Source organism: Battus philenor, unplaced genomic scaffold (genome assembly GCF_028537555.1).
Source record: "Battus philenor isolate CCGP_79_NKW_IND1 unplaced genomic scaffold, ilBatPhil1.0.hap1 SCAF_1, whole genome shotgun sequence".
Taxonomy (NCBI): Eukaryota; Metazoa; Arthropoda; class Insecta; order Lepidoptera; family Papilionidae; genus Battus; species Battus philenor.
This window is the reverse complement of record NW_027181661.1, coordinates 18039796-18064245: the sequence shown is the minus strand read 5'-3', so window position 1 is coordinate 18064245 and position 24450 is coordinate 18039796. Positions and strand designations below refer to the sequence as shown.

General features: G+C 32.7%; 1 protein-coding gene across 1 annotated transcript; it reads left to right on the top strand.

The window, feature by feature from the left end:
- Window positions 1-2000: 2000 nt before the first annotated feature.
- LOC137920135 (LON peptidase N-terminal domain and RING finger protein 2) lies at window positions 2001-20715 on the top strand. Its single transcript, XM_068763378.1, has 10 exons — window positions 2001-2058; window positions 9925-10028; window positions 11637-11762; window positions 12880-13137; window positions 14447-14559; window positions 14854-14989; window positions 16189-16292; window positions 16709-16973; window positions 18169-18320; window positions 19416-20715. The coding sequence occupies exons 1-10, from the start codon at window positions 2016-2018 to the stop codon at window positions 19441-19443; spliced, it is 1329 nt and encodes a 442-aa protein (XP_068619479.1). The 5' UTR covers window positions 2001-2015; the 3' UTR covers window positions 19444-20715.
- Window positions 20716-24450: the final 3735 nt, after the last annotated feature.

Genomic DNA, 24450 nt, shown 5'->3' with positions numbered 1-24450 from the left:
AGGCGATGTTGACATCATTTATTTTTATGCCCAACCGGCATTCGGAGTCGACCCGGAGCCCTCCGAATGCGGGACAATGGGCTACAAGATGGACCGGTACCACTCTGCCCGCATTCAGCTACTTTCTGCCACCTTATTTATTTCGTCGGTTCCCCTAGTGGGGGGCCCAGTCCACCGGCTCGTGGTCGGCCCCCACTGCCATCGGTCGCACGAGCAATGTTCCCCGTTAACTGCCACTTCAAACAGACAGTGATCTTGGTTCTTCTGCGGATCTCTAAATTTCTAAAATATTAGATATATATATTATAATAATTAAAATATATTTCTTATTGTTTCAGATCGTTTAAAACGTTCAAGGATTAAGAATAATGATTTCGCGTTATAAAAAGGGGTCGCGACTTCAGAAAACTGATGAAAGACAGTCACAATGGATTCAGATCGCACAGCAACGCTCCGAGGGATCCAGGCGACTGGCTCGCACTTCTCCCCTCCTTAATCTGCTAAACCCTTCCGATTCCCCCCCATCACTGAAACACAACGGAAACAGACATACACCGATGCCATGGTACAGACAAGGACAGCAATTATCGAAGTTTTTCAATGAAACAGAATCGGAATCGTCAGTGCACGCTCGGAGAGTAGCCAATAGTTTGATCAGGCATGCCAGGCGGTCAAGTATACTGATGGAGCACAACTTGCTGTGCCAAACCTGCGGCCGCTTGCCCGTACAACCGGTCGCATGTCAATGTGGAGTCACACGATGTTTGCAGTTAGTATTTTTTTACACCCACTTTAAACGTTTACAGTAAATAGGAAATCAAATTTTGTGAATATATGATCTAAGAGCTATGGTGGGTTTTATTTTGTAATTGGAACTTTATATTAATCCCTTTCTTACTTATAAAATAAAAATTGCGTGGGTTTCACTTGTAATGACGATATAGTAAGAAAAGAACCAATATTTAGCCACCTCCGCACATGCAGTGGTAGTCGTGCAACAAAGTGCACCGCCCGCCAGCCCGCTGATAAATAAATGCGCATGCGGCAAACAATGCGAATCACACAACCGCCACCGCCAAATTACTCAACACGTGTTTCACCCCTCCACGGGGCATCTTCAGGAGTTATGTTACATCGATTAGTGCCAAACACATAGTCTAATATTCTCTAATATTGGTCCTTTTTTACTTAGGATGGACTTCCGCAAAATAATGCCTGATTCCATATTTTTCATGACGATATAGGTCACCGAATTTGTCAGACGACTGCGCTGTGCCTATATTACCATGAAGTGGTTGTATCTCGATTAAATTTTCACTGCATACATTAAATAGCTTCTATACCAACAGATGCACCGAAAATGGCGATTACTGTTCCTGTGGTTTTCCTCGATCTATACACGTGGACCTCACAACGCGGCAAATCGTCAATAATATAGTGGCCAGTGTTAGCAGAATAAGGTAACTTGATATTACTATTGTCAAATATGTAACTATGTGTATGACAAAGTAATGGTTAGTCGCTAGATGTGAACAGCTTAAGACTTTGACATGGTGGTGATCCTTTGTGGAAGGATAAGCCTAGCGATGGATGTCTAATCTGATATGTTGATATGTTTTTTTATGACCACCGCTATTGGGGTCTCTCGTACCCTTATCTCATTCATGGGATATGGACCCTTTATTTTCTTTTTTATTTTTTTTTTCATTTAATACTTTTATTTCCGCGCTCTTTCATTCGTCTAAATTCTTTCGTATTTTTCCTTTCTTTTCACATTTCTTCTACCTTTAACCTTTCATTTCCTTTTCTTTTAATTATAAATTTTGTTCTTTATACCTTTCATATTTATTTAACTTTATTTGCTATTGTTGATATGTTACGTGATGTGATATTAAAATATTTTAGTGTACTAAAAATAAATTAAACAACTACGGTAATAGCATCACGCGCGCAATTGAGTGCAAGTCAAATTGTAATTATTGAATTTTATTTACAGTGAACCAGAAAATGTTTCCATGATCGCATCGTTCATCGATGATCCATTTTCGTCATCACTTGGTAAGTGTTTCATCTTATGTCATCTATATGTTATGTCAATTGCGAAGCTTTATTTTTATTTCGTGTACTTTGTGTTTGCGTTTCTGCGAATTCATTGCTGATGATCATATAACATTTTCACACATGAATTTTTTCACCTTTATATATATATTTATATATATATATATATATACACACTAGCTGATCCCGCAAACGTTGTTTTGCAAAAAAATTGATATTTTAATTCTTGTATGCTGTATCATAAAAAAATAAAAACAAAAAAATTCGTTAAAAAATTAAAATTTTTTTTAAATTTGAACAACCTTTAGGGGTATAGGAAATAGATAGTAGCCGATTCTCAGACCTACTGAATACGCATATTAAATTTGGTAAAAATCAGTCAAGCCGTTTCAGAGGAGTTCAAGTTCGAACACCGTGACACGAGAATTTTATATATTAGATATATATATATATAATCACATGTGTACGTCTATGTATAAACACAAAATCAAAATGAGTATATGAAATTTCACAATAGTTAATACAGTACTGCATTTCATGACCAAGCTGCCACTTATAACCCTGAAGTGGCAGTCCAAGGTCCAAGGTGCATCGCCTCGAGCTGATAGGGGAAGCGAAATCTTACTCTAGAGAGGATTTCAGGCTAAATGCCGTACGTAATATGTCACTTTAAAACCGCGGAATTTACTAATGCAATTGAAGGAGTACGATTTGTCCAAAAAAAATTAACTTCTTTTAGGAATTTTATCACTCTTTAGCATCCGTCGAATCGATTTAAGAGTTTGGTTGCTATTTGGTGATCGTTTAGTATGTAGCAGCTAGATATGATTTTTTTTTCATGACCCCCGCTATTGGGGGCCTCTCGTTCCCCTATCTTGTGGTGGGACAGGGTCGTTTTTGAGCAATTTTATTTTTCACTTTGTTTTTTTTTTTTATTTCCGTTCTCTGCTTCCATTCTTCACATGATCTTTAATTCCATTCTTTTAAACCACATTTCTTCTTTCTTACCCTTTTGCTCTGTTCGTCTATCATTCTTACCTTTTTCTTTTTACATTTTTTGATTTATATTTTTATTTTACTTTTTTTTACACATTATTACTTATTCTATAATTATTTCTATCACAGTTTTGTTTCTATTTACGTTTTTAATCTATTTATCTTTTTATACTCTGTTTGTTTTATTTCTTTCTATCGCCCTTTTGGCGATAGATATGATGTTCAAATGCCACTCTCTACACACCAGTGGAGACGGCAGTATTGTTAAAGTTAATTTAAACAAATAAATGACTTTTTAAACGCCTCGTAAAACGTATCAGGCTTGCCTATATATGTAATGTTCACCTTGTGTACATAGCTGTTTTTTATTTTATCAAATGAGCCAAGCGTAGTTTAATTGGATAACATATATATATACACACAAAGTTTTGTATGTTTCTTTATTATGTATATAAAATGTGAAGGTAAATGTTTGCGGTGTGGCGACTTTCTAGAATGCTATCGATGGTTTTTATTTAAATAAACCTATTTAGTATTTATAATGCTGTGCAACGTATTAATCTATTGTTTTTTTTTACAAACTGCATATCTTATATATCATACTGGCTGCACCTGATTTATACTGCCAGATGTTATTGACGTTTTGTATTCAGATTGAAATAATTAATGTAATATATTTCAAAGTGATATCACCTTAATTATTTAAATAGGTAATTAATTATTAATTAATTTTATAGTCGACATATATAATCTGATGCCAAATGCACAAAAATTGAATAGACATTTCAAATGTCGTGTTATAAGATATATTCGTTTAGTAAAATATTAGGGAACATAAAGACGAATGAAATCTGATGATTTCGTTCACAGAAATGTATTTTTTATACGTATAGATAACTGTTTATACAAAAAAAAACAATGTGATTGTTTTACGTGGAATGTAAGTCTGGAGGTGATCAAATCGTATAATCACCGTTGAAAAAGAAACATGTTTATAATGCCGCGATGTTTGAATACGAAGGTCTTGCACCAGTGCGTGTTGCCAGTTACCTAGATAGAGACTAGAGAGAGCTACGTTAGGTGTTATGCAGTAGAACCAAGGTCACAGACATAGCTCTGTATATATATATATATATATATATATATATATATATATATATATATATATATATATATATATATATATATATATATATATATAATCGTAAACCGTTGTAGTCGAAATGTTTACCTACTAAGTGGAACGACGACATAGTTATTTTATCTCGGTTGAATTTGATGATGTCAGCCCTGGGGCTTCTACAGCTTCATCGGAATTAAGTTCACGGTACTGAAGGGTCCCTGAACTTATGAAGTTCGCACGTAGCAAACGTAGACCACTTGGTAAACAAAGGAGGGATCCAGATCCTCAGTTCGCCCACGCTGTTCCTGCTTCTGACATTTTAGTCCACTTAGTCAAGGTCACGAGACTTCGTTGCATATGGACAGAGCAGGACCGGTAACCACAGCAACTTTCGAAGCCAGGGTCCATGTGATGAACCACTGTTAATTTACAGGATTTCAAACGCTTTTTGTTCTATTAAGAAGTCCACAATAAAAGTAGAAGTTTTACAATTAGGGTAAAGTTTCTGTGGTTGTGACATATTTAAGGATCAGGGGATAAAGAGTGGAACAGTCATCATCTGTCGAACAATAGACAACCTCGGGCTGTATAAGTAGTGCAGTACGGTGGTAGCAATATCACGTCTCATGAACTCGTGCGTGTATTGCACGGACGAGACTCAAGATGCGATCGCAAGGTTCATCGATGTGAATACGGCAACTGCCGCACAACCTGATGATGACTCCATATTGGCATGATGAGGAAGTGCTCGCACGAATAATTTTAAAACCTGGACATTGTTATGGCGTCGTTAAAATAGATTAACATACTCGGTAAACAATGTAACAGGCAAAAAGGCGCGCAAAAGATTTGGAAATATTAAACGTAAATATAAAAACAAAAGCACAGACGCAAATGTCTGTGGAACATAAATACTAATAATAAAAAAAATATATTCTTTGAATAATTTTGTGCGATTATACTTGTAGATTCAATATTTGCGAGTCCGACATGACCTTCCCATTAAGGACTTTCACCGTTTAATAATAAATGTACTAATTACATTGAACATTCGTTATTATTAAAAAATGAATTGTTCGCGAGAACACGGCGTTGTATCGTGAGCGTTGCGATAATCGCTGACCGACAAGGCTATTATGTAAATCGACTGTTTGTTACATTGCCGGTTACATAAACACATTGTCGGGTAATGGAGAGCGCGGGTCGCAGGTTGCTCTAGGTTATTAGCGCAATGTATAACGATTTAGCGATTTCATACGTTACGGGGCACGCAATTATTGTGTTTTTTTTTTAATTTATTTATTTACAAGCTGCACCAACTAAAACTTATTTGTTGTCGCTGTCGAATAAAATAAATGTTTGTTTTAAATGGTAGAATTTTTTTTGTAGTAGAGTATATATATATATATATCCTTTATTATATATATATATATATATATATATCCTTTCGCTCCTTGAACTCAACTCCGATGAAGCTGTAAAAGCCTCTGAGCTAACAGCAACCACTTCAATAGAAGATAAGTAATCTTTGGCTACTACAATATATATATATATATATATATATATATATATATATATATATGTTTATTTAAAAAGTAAGTTGAATATTGTTTATAAAACGTAAATAATTCCATCAATTTCATCCCCTTCAAAGAAGTTAACCTTGGGATAAAGGCACTTTCACTCCTTTTTTCAGTCTTCGAAACAGTCTGGATAGTTTTTATCCAATACAGCCTTCAAGATCTTCGCTTAGGTATTTATTTCCTCAATCGTGTATACGTATATATATGTATAGTACATATATATACGTATATATATGTATAGTACATATATATACGTATACATATTAAACTACGTCTTATAACTACGATAAATCTGAAACCATTAGGGATTTGAAATTTAATAGAAACATTTCTTTCGACGAGTTACACAAGTTAAGAAAGTAAATTACGAAATTCCACTTGGAGATGGAGGTTGTTCATTCAAAATATTAATGTATTTCAAAACTTTAACTTTCAAAGGCTGCGCAGGCTTTGCGACACGATGCGGAGACAGTTATATATATATATATATATATATATATATATATATATATATATATATATATATATATATATATATATATATATATATATATATATAAGCCTCTTAATTGGAAATTGCTTTGTGTATTTCTTCATCATTTAACATTTAACCCTTAATAGCCTAGAGTTTCAATTTTGATACCAATCTTTTAAACTAATTGTTCACATTACTATTAGTTTTTTTTTATAGGTTGGCTTTACGAATTTTACTGTTGTATAAAATTCTTTCCAACGAAATTAAAATCTAGACTTTCAAGCAAACACAGTAATATTAAAAAAAATCACTTTCGTAAATCAGGCTATTAAGGGTTAAAATACCGATTGTATCGGATTTTGAAATTCAAAATCTTGCAACGCAATTTATATTCATTAGATCATATGCGATTTCATTGATATATACCACCTTGATATATGTATTAAATTGCTCGCGTACCGTATCTATTTACTATGAGCGAACTTGAAAAATATTGCAATTAAATTGATTCAGCGGTGCAAACAATAAGCGTACAGCGATTTATTCAATAATATTATTTACGTAATTTTTATCCATTGTCCTAAGGAATGTGCAAATGTATTTTAATATATTCGTTTCATATTTAAATATATAAATAACTTTGTCAAATTCACAACAAGTATCGCGCTGGAATTATATATATATATATATATATATATATATATATATTTATAACCTAATTTATGTACACAAAAATCGTACATTCGTAGGTCAATGTATACGATTTTGTATAACAAACTACCAAACGACGCGGTAAAATTCTCACTCCAGCAAATTTAAGAAATTTATTACGCATAAGCAATGCTGAAAGGCATTTTTCTCTGTTCTCGAAAAATATGTTTGGAAATGAATAAGTCTATGTTTAGGTTTTGAAATTGTTAATACAATCATTAAAAAATTACAAACACCCATTGAGTTTCTTGTTAGTTCTTCACAGTGTGCGGCGCGTTCCGAACATTTCCACATTGATACACATTCCACATTACATACATATTCCACATTTCATACACATTCCACATACACATTGATACACATTAGATATACATTCCCACATTGATAATTAATGTAAAATGCTGTGATGAGAGAAGGAAGGAGATAAAAGAAGATCTGCAAGCTAAAAATGACAGATCATGTGAAAATGAATGAATAGAAGATAATGCAAAAGACGAAAAAGATTATAGAATAATAACAAAATAATAATTTAAAAACTCATTTCACCCGAATTCGTAACGTCTCTGCCCTGTAATGAGTAATAAAAAAAAAAACATAAATCGCCGATCGCTTGTTACTTGGGACACGTTGCGTAACTAGGCAAACTTCGTCTCAATAGTCGCTTACGTAACGCTTTAAGTATCGTAGACGAAATATCGCAAGTCCATGCGGTCACGCCCTGTTGTGTTCTCGAACAACGCATTGCGACTTAGATCCTTTTTCATCTGGCTTACCTTGTCTATGGTAAATATCACGAACTAGAGGTAAGAGCGATTAACCAAGATATATGTAGATGAAGGAGTCCCTAGCTATTTATATATATATATATATATGTATATATACCTTTTTCCGTTCAAGATGCCCCGCCTCTGGGGAACAGGGATATGTGGGATTCCTACCCACTAAAACCCCACCGTTGCCCGCCCTCCGCGCTATACGAAGGACCGCGATATCTCCCGGTCAGGGATCGCCACGTGGTCTCACCTCGCGGCGTAATATTTTAGATAGCCCGTCTCGGAGTATGCGTGTATGGTTAACGCTACCCCCAAACCCTCGTGGTGCTATCGCGATGGTTTGAGACTACGTCGAACCATCGTCCGCCACAGAGTATATATATATATATATGTATACCTTGGACAACCCTAAAAACAGATCACTCGCCGAAATCAACTCAGGTAGAGTTTGGAAAGCACCGAAACCTTTTCTCGTCCACATCACCGTTTGAAAACGAAGGTCTTTAACCAATGTATGTTGATGTTGATGGTGATGACATTCCGATCCGATGACGTGGTCACTTACGAAAGTCTCATAAGGTTCAAGGTGACCAAGAGAGCAATAGAAAGGACTATAGTCTTTCGCAGCGAGATCGAAGATCGGTAATGAGAAGATCCGTATAAACTCTACGAATTTCTCATCTGAAGTGGGTAGATCACACTCGAGCGGTGACCACTAGCGAGTAAAGGCGACATAGTTAAGACCTTGGGAAGTCGCTGCAATCTTTGTGAACCTATGCTTTAAATAGAAGCCGACATAGATTACAAACTTTTGGAGAATTATTGACATCGATGTACGAAATAATTTTACTAACGCAACTTGATATTATTTTTATCATCAAACCAATTCACGCCACCATTTTTAAAACACCACACGAGTGATTTTAGATATAAACTACAAAAATATTCAGCACCATTATATTATTTAATTTTAAATAATATTATAAATGTTCCAAATGTTCTAATCTGTGAATAGCATGGAAAACTCATATATATATATTTTTAAAAACAATTTATTCTCAATTTACTCCGATTGTATTATCACATTCTTTTACACTGTAATAGGTATGATATTCTTATTACATATGTTAATATGAACCTGCTTCAATTTCGTATTTTTTTTCCGAGAATTTGAATTTAATAATGCGTGACCTTTATGTGTCGATTTGTATCGATAAAGTTATTTATTCAAATTAAATTAATTAAATGATATTAAATGGTAAGAAATCTATATAACGACCGCAAAAGCCTCTTTACAATGAAGATAGTTGATTTATGGATCACCAAATTCCGTGTGACTTTGGCAAGGTATCTGTTGTAGCAATTCGATCTTTACAATTCAACTTGACAGTTCGTTCAAATATTTACGTCATTAATAATAAACTATTTTATGGAATCGGGCGTTACCTCGCGGAAGTCCATCCTAAGTAAGAAAAGGACCAATATTTAGCCACTTCCGCACACGCAGTGGTAGTCGTGCAACAAAGTGCACCGCCTACCAGCCTGCTGATAAATGCCTATGCGACAAACAATGCGAATTACACAACTGCCACCGTTAATTCACTCAACACGTGTTTCACCCCTCCACGGGGCATCTTCAGGAGTTATGTTACACCGATTATTGCCAAACAGAGAGTCTCGTTCCCGTGTGCGGAAGTGGCTAAATATTGGTCCTATTCTTACTTAATAATAAACTGTTTTTTCGATTCAATAAAAAGTTCTATCTAGAGCATTGTTTCCCAACCTCCACCCACGCCCAACGAAGGAGCAATTATATAACATAAAAAAAAGATTGGGCCTCATCTTTACAATCGCTACTTCCTATATCTTGGATACACAGACCGCGGCCCGCCGGTCGAATACTGGTGACCCGCCGACAGAAAAAATAATACTCTCGTACATTCGAAAAATATTGAATTCTATTCCAGCATAAAACCGAAAAAAATTAATAACCTATACTTCTGGCGGCCGGCCCGCCATCAGTTCATGATTTGCCCGAGTGGCCCCTAGTCTTAATAAGTCTGTGCAACCATGCCCTATATATTTCCAGACAATTACACGACTTGATAATTATTTTTAAACAAAAGTAACATATTTTAACACTCATTTATGCGTGGCGTTTAAATTATATAAGACATACATAAGTCACAAGGCTTTTGTTTACAGCTAGCATGTCAAGGAAGGTGCCAAAGTCGTTGCGCGTTCAGACGAACAGACCCTGCCGAGACGTGAGGAGTATTATGGCCTCACGCTTGCCAATGGCACCGGAGGTGAGTAAAGCTATGCCCTTCTTCTTCTTCTTCCTTCCCTTTTCCCTTTATTTGGGGTCGGGTCTCCTTATCAATTTGCGCCAGGCCACTCTATCCTGGGTTGTCCCTGCATCAAGTTGAATGGTTTCCAGTTCCTTTCCGATATTAGACCACCACGTAGCTTTTGGACGCCCTCTCCCTCTTGGGAATTCTGGGAGGCTTAAGGCAGTTTTTACTACGTGGTTATCTGCTTTCCGTTGAATGTGGCCATACCATCGTAATCTTTTTTCCTGTAATTTGCTGGGGATCGGAGCTACCTTAAACGAACCAACGTCTATTATTTCAAAGGATAGAATAAAAGAAATTGAGAAGAATGAAAGTGAGTGTATAATAAAGATAAAACCATGAAAAAAAATTATTCGTAAATAAAGTCCCTGTCCCAAACAAAACAGGGGTACGAGAGGCTCCCAATAGCGGCGGCCATAAAAAAAACGTCTATTATTTCAGCTATAGAACGTCCACTTCTGGGAATATACATCCCACATTTTTTTATATCACCTGGTGACCTAAACAACGACATCAGCTTGTAGGTACCACTTGACATTTCTGGATTTAAGAGACCCTAACAAAACCCAATCTAGATGGTCTTTATACTTCCTAGTCTTCACTTCAGATCTTTGAAACATCAGCTAAGCGAACATATTGAAATTATACTTTTGTTAATATAAAGCTGTGTTGATAGAGGTGATGGACAGCGGGGAGTGGAAGACCAACCGACCTGATGATTGACTTTTTAAAGATTTATTTATGACTATCAACTCCTGGTAGCTCCACACCTACACTTAATATATGCTCCCCCCCCGCCCCCCAGGTGGGTGATAAAATGGAACCGAAAATGAAAAATATGTTTCCCCGCTTAATATCTATCTCTTGTCAATCTATATTAAAAATAATAATTATATAATTTTAGAAGTCCCTTTTGGTCACTGCTGAACATGTTGTCTCCCCTTTTCTCCTCCTTCCCTCTTCCAACGCTGTTTGGAAAATTTTAATCTTTATCTAACATTCCATATGTTATATCCTAGGAAAATACTTTTGGGTTCCCATGTCTTTACATGGTAGACACCACAGAATGGTTGAAATTCGTTTTTAGACAAGTTTATTGACCGAGGAGAAAAAATCTTTGACGAACCAAAGTTTCTTTTACGCCCTTTGCATCGGCTATAGAAAACTTAACTTACTCATAGTATATTAAATATATTGGTTTGCCCTATAAAATATATATGCCATCAATATTATTATAAAATTAAATATGTATGTACATATTCAATTAAAAAAAACAATTTGTTTTTTATTACTCACACGGCGACTTGTTCAACATGCAATACGTAGCGACGCGTCTGTGCGATTTTTTTGTATTAAATTTGTAAATGAAAACTACATTTTTTTATTATAAAGTTTATTGTAACTAAAGTATTGTAGATTATAAATAAGTGTTATAGGTGTGGCTCGCCAAAAAATTTTAAAATTCAAATTGGCCCGTTGAATAAAAAGGTTGCTCACCCCTGACCTAGATCGAATATATTTTATTATAATTTTGCTGTTTTCTATAGAATCGATAAATTTCAGGTGCGCATGAGATTCGCCGAGTCATTATTTAAAGCGGGTCACTTGAAAGAAGGTGTCGTGCAAATAGCAAAGATTGCAGCGCAGTGCAGCGGACATAGTCGCATTGCGCGCATGTATCTGATCAAGGTGAGTTCAATGTATGCTTCTTCCTTCCACCCCTTAGTCTCTTCCTCATGAGTGCCAAACACCTCTGCTACCGTTTTTATTTTCGGCGAACCAGCTCGAACTTTGGTGACCATCAACCTTCAAAGCATGTAGCATCGACGAAAAGTTACCAGTTTATCGGTATTACAGACTGCGTTTTATAGTTTAATGGAATAAGGCGCCACCTCGCGGAATTCCATCCTAAGTAAGTAAAGGACCAATATTTAGCCACTTCCGCACATGCAGTGGTAGTCGTGAAACAAAGTGTACCGCCCGCCAGCCCGCTGATAAATGCGTATGCGGCAAACAATGCGAATCACACAACCGCCACCGCCAAATTACTCAACACGTGTTTCACCCCTCCACGGGGCATCTTCAGGAGTTATGTTACACCGAATAAGTAATACAGAGTCCGAGAGAGAAACAGAGAGTGACTGTGTTTGGCAAATAACTTTGTTTAGCTCATTAGAAGATGCTGCATATGGACTCATTGAATCCGTTGTATTAGAAATTTATGGGAAGGATTAGTCCAGCTGTGGACATATAACTGTAGTAATGATTGTCACTTGTGTACAGAAGTGAACCCGCGCTCTTAACTATGTATTTTTTTATTATTTAGCACCCCTGTGAAATCTTTCAATTTCAAATGAATGTCCCAAATGCGTCCATATGAGTTAAACCCACAATAAGCCTTTTTTTAAAAAAAAGGTTTACTGTCACGTAAAAAATGCATCACTAGTATGAAATTAAATCATATTTAGAATTCGACATTTTTTTAGCAAGCAATTCCGAATCGTCTATCGATGTCAGTATTGTTGTCCTTACATGAAGCTAAAACAGGTTCGGAAGACATTTCTGTTAAAAGCCGACGAGAAAACCTTTACAAATATAGTTTTATAAAGAGTGCTTCGCAATAATTAGCTTCCTGCATATCAATAATTATTGTATAAATCATTGTAGTATTCAAATCTTTCCAATGGCAGATATTTATATATACAAATATCTTGTGCCATGAATCTAAACTAAAATCATATTTATAATACGTTTATACCTAAAATGTAATTAACCTAATAATTTAAAACATTTTTAAATATTTCAGACAATTAAAAAACTCGCATCAGGACGTGATCCTAGACGTCTTCTCCGCGAGCTGTACCAGCTGATAGGGAATCACGACACGTCATCCTGGCTCCGGAACGAGGATATAGAGTGCAAACTCTGCTACGAATACTTCAGGAGACCGCTGACACTATCGTGCGGTCACACCTTTTGCAGAGCTTGCATTGAAAGGTTATTGGACTATCGCATACCTTGTCCAATGTGCAGGAATTATTTGGATGAAACGGAGATAGCTGAGGTGAGTCCAATATCATTTTGGTTTTGTCAGCATTAAGACCAAAAGGTTCTAAAACTCGGCGTTGTTACACCTCCCACTAGAGTTTCCCAAACTTTTTTGTGTCGTAGACACCTTGCCATATTTTTCCGTGTTGGGTAGAGTAGCATGTCTATCAGCTGGAATGAAAAAGAAAGTAACATATCATAAAGGATTGGCAAGTTCCATTGACAGTGGACAGGTCATATAACATGTAGAGTATAAACCACTGAAGCCTTGAGGCTTTAGAGCAGAGTTCCCCAAACTTTGTTGTGTCGTAGACCCCTTGCCATGTTTCTCCGTGTTGGGTAGACCCCTTACTTACCTGATATTGATTTCCTGTAAATTCCCAACTGTAGTGAAGTTTAGTGTTAAAAACTTAAAGTAAAAAACACATGTTAATTTATACATTTATTAGGTTTTTACAAGTTCAAAATGTATTGCGGCCACAAATCGAATACCAACATCCTACAACTTACACAATTTTATAAATATATATAATAATTTTTTTACTTCATAGGTACTTTTATTAATAATGTAAATGTTTTAATATTATAAGATAGTATGATGTAAGTAAAAAGGTACTATCAGTGTATGTGTGGAGATCCACTATCGTAGACCCCCATTTTCATTTCATGGACCCCCAAATTATTTTTCGCTGGCGTAGACCCCTTGCAGGTTGTCAGAGACCCCTAGGGGTCGATATAGACCACTTTGGGAATAACTGATCTAGGTGGACCGGCGATGTAGTCAATGTCGAGTAGTCACTGGATCCAGGCAGAGCTGGATCAGTCACCCTGAGAAGCCAACAGAAAAACTATACTAGAGTACATATAATAATACCTGATTTTTGAATAGTAATCAGTATCAATTACCTACAACATTCAACATACTGTAATCAAAAAGTAATGTGAAATTTAAATTTTAAACTCCCCGCAATTAATATGGCAGGTATATTTTTCCTGGGTCAGTAGGACCGTCTATAACATTTGCCAAGCATCTATCAAAATGTTTAATTATCTCCTAATTACAATTGTTTTTGTTAAATATAAAAATGGTCTTGGTTATTCATCAAACTCAAAAGGTCTATGCGGGGACGTTGACATAATTGAGAAGATAGAAACCAAATCCAATGTCTTGAAGGACTATATTAGATAAAGACTACTCAGACTGTGTCAGGGACTAAAAAAATAGTTGGCAATATGTATACTTTGAAGTGGATTAAATTGATTTTCAAGAATAAATAAAATAATTTACAATATAATTAAAGTATATTATATTTTATTGTTCGCAGACCTCTGAATCAATGTTTCTAACAGCAGTATTAGGTAATTTGGGAATCGTTGACGACGGCCGGTTGTGTGCGGACGAGATATATATATTGAATTGCATTGTAGCTTTTCCTGGGTGAGTTCATACATATATATATATATATATCTTCTGTATTCTCAAGTTCTTTGAACATGTCACCCGCTGTCACTATATAACATTTGTGGAAGGCAAGCAATCTTGTAGAAACTATCACTAAATACTCAGTGGGTGTACACGATCACTCTGATAAGAGTGAACGACTGAGAAGATAAAAAAAAAATTAACTTTATACAGTATCACAACATAAACTAAGCAAATTTTATTTTTAACAACTTGCATGTTATGTATTCAATATGTGAAATGTGGATTTAATCAGAACCTTTTTCGCAGCATACCCTGTCCCCTGGTCGTGTTCGATCCAAAATACAAAAGAATGGTCTACCGGGCCTTGCAGTCCGGTACCAGGCAGCTTGGAATATTATCATGCAACGAACTCGACTATGAAAGTAACAACTTATGTGGAACTGTGAGTAAATATCTTCGTTATATATATATATATATTATATATCTGTGTTCTTGACCAATGTGTATTGCTGGTAATCGATCGAAGACGTGGTCACGTTTCATGCTGCTAATAAGAATGCTCAAAGTCATCCAGAGAGCAATGTAGAGGTCTATACTTAGAGTTTTGCAGTGAGATCGAATCAGAAATTAGGAGATCCGCTGAAGAACCAAGATCACCAACTTACCTTGAAGAATTGCTCGTCTGAAATGGCAGTATAGGGATTAAAAATATAAAACGACAAACGTAACAATCTTTTCACACCATTTCTCATGGCATTACATAAAATTCATATATATATATATAGTGTCTTGTAAAATTGGACACTGAAAAAAGTATTATATTTATTCGGACACCCTTACTCCGTTGTCTCAGATGATGTAGTCTATACCTCATATATATATATATATATATATATATATATATATATATGAGGTATATATATATACTATATTACATGAACTTCCTAGCAACTTTAAAAAACATGAGAGGATAAAAAAAATATTAATGGTTTAATAATCACAATATATAATAAATTATTATTAACAGTACCTTTAAATTTAGGTTAAGCCAAATCAATAAATCTTATTTTATATCTGTATTTAAACAACATTACGTATGTGTCGAGGTTTTATTCAAAAAAAAAAAAAACACAAAGTGAATAAAGATTTTCTATAGCTAGTAACGAAAATACAACTTTAAAAAAAAGAAAATTGAACCAAGTGAACAATTTTATAACAATAAATATTTGTCTCAAATAAACTACTAGTGTATGTTAAAAAATCAAATTAACTTTGCTAATAAATAGATTGTAAAAACATTTACCATTTTTCTAACTAAAAACATCACTAAAAAATTAATATTAATTTATTACTCTCTCTGTAATATAAGCAAAACACTTCGTAATTGATACAACTCTAAAATTGGCAAAATAATGTTAAAATATAAATGCGTTGATATGTAGTTGGAAAGGGAATCCATGAGCTATAATTAGAAACAAGTGTTGCCAATTTTTTATAAAAAAAAGATATAAAAGACTCTAACCCAAAACGAAACAACTCAAAGCCAGATATTAGTAACATGGTATATTTACATCATATAGGACATGAATCAAAGAAATATCATTACATAGCATAGTGAAAAATCATAATTTTTAATTTCAGATCGTTGAAGTATGTGATTGTGTTTTCCTTGAAAACGGACACTGCATTCTTTCAACGGTAGGAGTCTCCAGATTCCACGTGCTGAGGCTGTCAGCTATTGCTGGGTATGTCTGTGTTTATTAATATATAATTATACCAGTAACTCCCAACGCCCCACGTGTGGGCAATTTGATTGCTAACAGGAACTATTTCAAAGTGAACTTGCTCTAATATAAAAATTATATATGTTACATAGGGAGAGTGTAAAAATTTTAGAACGTTTCTAAGTAGTAGAACTAATTGATATAAAATTAATTAAATAAATACTGCCATATACATATGAAATCAAATATATTAATAAAATGGCATACTGTAGCAACCTCCTTGTAGAAATGGTCAACATTTTCCAATGCATTCACATATAAATATTTATAATGAATTTTTCATAAACCTGTATTTTGAATTAGTAAAAATATTGCCATGTAAAACCTAATTTACATATATATATATATCAAGTAAAATATATTTACTTACATTTCAGATGTGACGTTGCCCGAATAGAGCCAATAGAAGATATAAGAATAAGAGGAAGATTAATTAATAATATTAATCAACTTGCATTAGAAACATGGCAAGAGGCAAGAGACTGGTTTACATCAGTCCATTGGAAGGTTAAGAAATCAATTGAAGACACATTCGGATTGATGCCAGAATTTTTAAATTACGTGGACGAGGTGGTACTTAAAGATGGACCCAGCTGGCTGTGGTGGTTCATAGCCATTCTGCCACTACGCGAAGAACTAAGGGTAATTATCTTGTATATTCAAATTTGAACTTTATATATAAAAATTTCCAAAAAGTACCAGATAGTCAATGTCAACATGCAAACATATGTATATATACATCCTCTTAAATATATACTTATAATTGCTGATTATAATGAGTTTTAAATGAACACAAACACACACATACTAAAATGTACTATAACAATAGTACATTCAGCCATATTCTAGTATAAGAAACTGGTAATACCTTTGTACAATAATTGCTAAGTTTCCTCATGAGGTCCCATGAGCGAAGTAACTCCATGGTGCGTCCACCTTAACTGAAGTCTGAAGACCCTAGGCTTCTTGAAGTCTGTATATGCTAATAAGGCAGCAGCCTGTTCCATCTGCTGCAATTATGTTATCATCTACTGCTGGTATACACTTCCCTATGGTAAACCCGACACTCTTCAGTGGTATATATAAGTCACCAATAGTATATTCAAGAGTACACCTGGAACTTGAAGATCATTAACAGCGTTGCTAACCTTAGCACAAATATATTTCTATTAAATTTAATATTTTATATAATATATATCTCGTTCGCTCTATATATATGTTTTGAATACCATATACAAAAATCAATAGTTTATGAAATAACATAGTGTTTCATTATCTGTCTTTCGCATTACAATATATATGTTTCGCATTACAACTTATTTCAGAGTGATACAAGATGATTTAAAATATTTTTAAAAATTTTTGATAAATAGCTTCATATTGTTTGTTATATGTACTGTTTTTTGGCATATTTAACATTAATTGTAGTAACTTTACTATATGTCATATATATAGCTGATAAATGCCAACTGTAAGGTATAGGCTTCATCCAAGTATCGACACGGTGACACTTTCTATATATTATGTTGGTAAAGTAATGTCACTTAAGTTAGATTCACAGGACTAAATTTTTAACAATTTTCTTTCTAGTCAACAATATATTCACCTTCGTTATTAACAACCTTTTGTCATCTAGTGTACAAATCAATGCCTGAGCGATAATAAATCAATCGGTTTTTTCTGTAAAATATATCGACAGAAACAACATTACTTTCCGGGTTTCCCTCATATATGTTGTTTAGATTATACATCAATCAAATATATTTTTATATAGTAACACTTGATTAAAGATAACAAAACGATATTAAAGTTCAGAATTAATTGTTAATGTTTTCAGGCGCTCATCCTGGCAACACCCAGTCTAAAAAAACGCTTACTTGCTGTGAAAAGAACGTTGGAGGCGATCCATGAACCACCTACAGGCAACATCGAGTCAACAGAGAGCGAAGTCTATTTAACACTCAATGAAGATTGTCACGAATGGAGAAGGTATTACATATATATTTACAATATAGTTGCTTCACGATTTAATTATAAAAATACACCTATGCCCCGATTTACACGGTACTCGTTTTACACGTTTTCGCTTTTACACGGTTTTCCAAAAAAGTTTTTTTATTTTTATTTTAATAACCGATTTTATTACCATCCCTCATAATGTAAATATTTCTTCTTCAAACATCGAATCGGCACAAATAATTTCGAGTGATGAAAGTGAATTCGAACATTCGATTCCGAAAAAAAGAACGAGACTAATTTCTTTTTTGTTCTTCTGTTTAATGTATATTGTAATTGAATATAAAATAAAAAAACAGTTTTTCCGTAATATACTCAATATTTTAACTTGTCAATGCATTTTATTTTTATTTCTGTGTACACCTAAAATTATTGAAAAAAATAACAACTGTTAAATAGCAAAATCATGCATTTTCTGCAAGTTTTTCGATTTACACGGTTTTGGCTAGAAAAATTTTAATTTTCGATTTACACCGTGTAAATTGGGGGATAGGTGTAATTAAAAGTGAATATGTTCGATACAAAACAATTTAAATCGATTATATTTGAAATCTTTGAGTACGCCTGGTGTCTTGGAGATGTAATTGAAATATATCATTATCATTTCTGCCATGCATTGTTCACTGCTGCACATAGACCCACATAGGTTTCTACTAGTGACCGGATGGATGCTTCCTGGTTTAAATCTTGAACCTTAAAGTCCACCTTTCATCATCACTGGGCTGTAAAGATGATGATGAAAGATATAATTCATTTGTAAATATTATTTATTAAAAACCAGAATCAAATTTAATAATCCTGAAATTATTCGTTCAAAAGACATTACTATGAAGGGTTCCAAACTTTCTTAAAGGCAACAAACTCAGATATTTTTGTACGATTATTGTTATTTAAGATACATTAGTTAGAGGTATAATTAACAAAAACAAATATATTATTTATATATGTGTATACATATGTAGATATATGTAGATGTGTGTGATGATATCTGTGATGGTTTAGTGGCATGTAAGATTAAATATATATAATACTATTTAATAGGGTCATAACAAATAATATATTTTTCAGCAACCCCACAAGTGGACGCAAGGCTTGACCAATATAAATATGCTGGGATACTTGCCGATTACAAAACTCCCATACCGTCTAGTCTCAACCTTACGGTTAAAATTAAAGTGTTTTGTTGATAAAACATTAACATTATCGAAACGCCATGATCATATAGTAGTCCAATAATGGACATCAGAAGTTTGTTTTATAAAAGCTGAAAGTTTCCCACTGACCAATTTTTGTCTTACTCTATTTAAAATCTCTAATTGAAATCAGGCTTCTCCAGTTCAAAGCCTTAATCTTGGCATATTTAGTAATTGAAACCTTAAAATTATATCTGTAGCCAGAGACAAGTATATAAAATAACAATTCATAAAGAACAATATTTAACAAACATATAAATATATAGGAGAAGAATAGTTCAGCCGTGGACTTCCACTCCTATGATCACAACAATAACAGGTTCTGCGCTGTTCTTTATAAGGATGATTGAAATTAAACTTGAAATGGAAACTCTGAAACATATTGCGTTGTGATAATGGAATACAGATCCGAGAAATGGTCATGTATAGTGGGCAGAGTGTACAGATATAACTCTAATAACATTTCGTCTCAAGTGGCAGTTCAAATAATACAATTATCATAGTCAATTATTTAGTTTTTCTTGTATCTTGGTATATGTGGTGTGAATTATAATGCTTTTATAGAACAAAACTTTGATGTCTAAGTCTTGTAATATTGGACACCATGAAACACGCTAGTCTTTGGCAAGTTACCTATCTCCAGTGAATTGGCATCCGTTCAAGGATTATAATGAATGAACATAATATATTTAATGATAATAAATAATTTCATATAACGCAATACTGTGATAAATAGTTTCAATAGAATAAAAAATGTTCTTTTAATTTTTATTTATAACGAGAATATATTATATTCGCTTTCATAAATTACCAACTGCGGGCTAAAGAGCTGATATGACCTTTAATTGTCTACGTACACTGGGACAGGGTATTTATATATATATAAGTAACATTTTAATATATAACATAGGATTTTTTTCAACATGAACCATGTTAATTAATTTTAAAAAGCATTAAACGTATAAACGTAGATTTGTTCTTCCATTTTTTTTTTTAATTAAATTTAATCAAAATATTTTTTGACATAACGGATATTGAATTTACAAAACTGAACGGGGTTATATATCTTTGACATGGCTTCATGTTGGAAAAAAATCCTAAAACATGGTGTCCCATAAATCAACATCAACGACCAGAAACTAGTGTATTTATTATTAAAGTCATTTAAAAAACATTGCCGCATATATGTATATATATATATATATATATATATGTATATATGTGGTTTTTATATATATATATATATATATAAAACCACTAGTATGAAGTCGATTTATGAAACACCCTGTATATATGTAGATTATAAATAAGGAATGTTTAGTACAAATAAAAAAGAAATGATTTGTCTCATTTTGTGTGGAATATCTAGATTTATAATTAATATATAAGATATTATTACAATGTAATTTATTTATATTTTAACTTGAATTGATTAAAGGTTATTTGACATGCTGGAAAAATGTAAGAATTAACGTTTCTTTATATTTGTGATTAATGTATAAAATAAGATATTTAATTACATTTTATAAACAGTATTAGTATGTGGTGATGGGTTATTTTAAAAATATATATATATGTCGATACTAACATAATGTTTAATATGAAATGATCTTTAATTATATTAAAGGCTGATCTCATTAGACTTTTGTTATGTATTTTTGATCTGTTTATATAACACTGTAATAATCAAAAACATATATATGTACATATATGTGTGACAGTATTCATAGCACATGATATGCGGAGATCAAATATTATAATGTATATTTACTTAAATCTAAGACAGTGTGGAGGCGACATAAAAATATTAAAATTCATTACAAACAAATATACTAGAAATTTAATTGTAAAAATGGGTGTAGTGTTTTTCAAAATTCGTGTATCGTTAAAATTAAACGAAAAAGTATGCTCCAATAATTGAAATATATTACATATCTGCATTATCCAATACCTTCGAAAAGGGAGGCTTCGATGGAAATCACAGCTGTTAAGAGAGCATAAATAAACTTTTATGTTACTTGAAAAATGTATCTATGAAGTTCTAAATGGACGCTGACCAAATATCTTTAATATATTAGTAACAGCTACATAAAATACAAAAGTGAATTATTTATTACAGGGGTGGTTAAACTTCGGTCCGCTAGCCAAATATATATATAGCATATTTTGTTGAATCATTTAAATATTCATTACACTGGTGTAAATCAATATATTTCAATTTAATATTTGTAACATAACATTCATCAGTATTAACCAACTATCGCCTGTAATAATTATTATAAAGCACTTTATTTAATTATTTATCTCATTAAAATAAAAAATACAAAAAGTATAAAATAAATGTTTTATAATATGTAGATTAAATATTACGTATTTTGTACGTTTATTTATGTTTTTAATAAATATAATTGTAATATTTTTATTTTAAATTGTTCGGATTATCAAAAAGATTGACCGCCCCTGATATAATAAGTAAATATGCATTATAATCTATCTCTGGTAGTAAATGATAGAATACTTTAAGACGACTATTGTATTGTATGTCTAAATAACCCAGAATTAATTAAACCAGTATAAATATATATATGATAAATAAATTCAGTTTGTTAAAAGAAAAAATATTTTTTTTGTAATGTGAAAAATGACATGATTTTCTCTGCCATTGCACGGCAGGGGATTTGAAGTGATATTAAACCTCTTAAAGCTCTAGCTGGCATGTATGATTATTTTAAAATACTTAAAATCACTTAAAGATAGTTGTCGATAAATTATAAACATAATTTGATATATAAATATCATAAATGTTCATCATTAATACATGGTGATGGTTTATAGGTGTAAAAGATACGATTTCATCTTTCCAAAAAAATATAACAATAAAGTTGTTTTCAAAATTCATATATTAAAATCAATTATGGTATACTATATGTGTAATGTAATTACAATTAAAAATGTGAATTAATGTAACACATATTAAAGTGAACACTATATGAGAAGGTATACATTTTTACACCTATAACCAAACAAAGTATATAGCATTTTTTTTAAAGGCAAAGCAATAGACATTTGTTTCGTCTAAGCGATAAGATCTACAGTGCCCGGCGATAAATATGGCACATCGACTTTTGAAAAGAGACAATCGACTTATTGTTGCAGGACTGACAAAACGTCACATAGGTAGTGTGTGACAGAGATAACGCTCTACTAAGAAATTAGCCGATTGTCTCTTTCCAAAGGTCGATGTGCAATATTTATCGCCTAGACACCTGTTTACTCTTGTCTCAAAGCGTTATTAAAATTAAATACTTAAAATTAATCAAATAATTGTTTAAATATGTCCTGTCCTGTTTCAACAGACAAAATTATATATCACTGTTTATTTTACATCAGGTTTGACTTTCTATCAAAGTCAACTATTTGGGAAATCCCAACTGACCAAAATTCAACTTGTAATTTGGTTTGTCATTTGTGTATAATTGTATTTTTTGTTTTTGTTTATTAGATATATCATGTAATAGACAGCGGTGAAGAATATCAATCCTTATCGCTACAATTACAGAAATAAATAAATGAATAACAAAGGTGTTATGATCATCGAAGGGTGATATTAAATGGATTCATTTTCAATTACATTTATTTATTATTTGTTTTATTTCTGTGTTTTCAATTACTTTTATTTTCACTTCTTTCATTTTTTTACAGTTTATGTAACTATATGGTAGTAATTTACAATGTATGTATATTTACAGTTGTGTTTGATTTGCTGGCCAAAAAATATAACACTATATGTCAACTGTGATTAATATATGCTATTAATTTTTTTTTTCATTTGATTATTATATGTTTTCAGATATACTATGTCGACTGATTATGTTTTTGGATATTAAGTGATTGTTTTTGGTTTAATTATAAATTTTAATGATACTCAATTTGATAAATTATTAATTAAAAATAAATGATTATAAATGAATATAGAAACATGTTATTTATTTAATTCCTTTCCAAGTGTTATGGTTTATTTTACATAATATATGATGTATATGGGTTCAAATTTGCAAATACTATATTTCATTATTACCAGCACCTGCCCGATTGGAAGTCTCAACTCGAATGGCGCCGATACAGAGTAACAAGAAAGTTTTTTTTATATCCCAACAAGCTATTTTATAAGTAGATATAGCTTACAGTATGGTATTAGTTACGGCCTTTATTCTTATGACGGCAGAATAACACTCATTGTTTTTATGCCTGTAGCACATCTCTGTTGCGAAACTAAGAGAACATGATGGTCTAAGACGATGCTCTTAGCTGTCTCGTGGTGCGCATTCATTGTGTATTTAATACCCTGAGATCCAATCTGTATGCTCTTTTATTTTGGAAAGGAATTTTCTCTAATAAACATAATTAATTTAAAAAAATTAAAATAAAATTTGGCTTTTCATATATTATTTATGCTTATAAAACGCAAAATTAAATCTTTTAAATGCATTACTCTATTTTATAGCGATAGCGTTAAATTTTCATGCGATTCGCCAATATTGTCGAATCGATTATTTATTTCTGTCACCTCTTATCACCAGTCAAATATGGCTGCTTTTCTTCCAAGCAAAGTCATAATAGTTGTGATGTTTTAAATGGCACCTTATACAGAAAAAATAAAAAGAGGTCGAGAGATATAAAATTTTAGATATCGAAGTTTCCGTTATTTCTATATGTTTTCGTAGTAAACTGTTTTTATATAGTAAGAATAGACTTATAACGGTAATAAAGAGTTAGTCGTAAATTTAAAATTGGAACACACATATTTGTATTTTTAAATATTCGGATCAAAAGGAATTATTACTCGCCAGCGTTCCATACAAATATTATTTATTTTGTTAAACTTTTCTTTTATATAGACTTCTATTTTA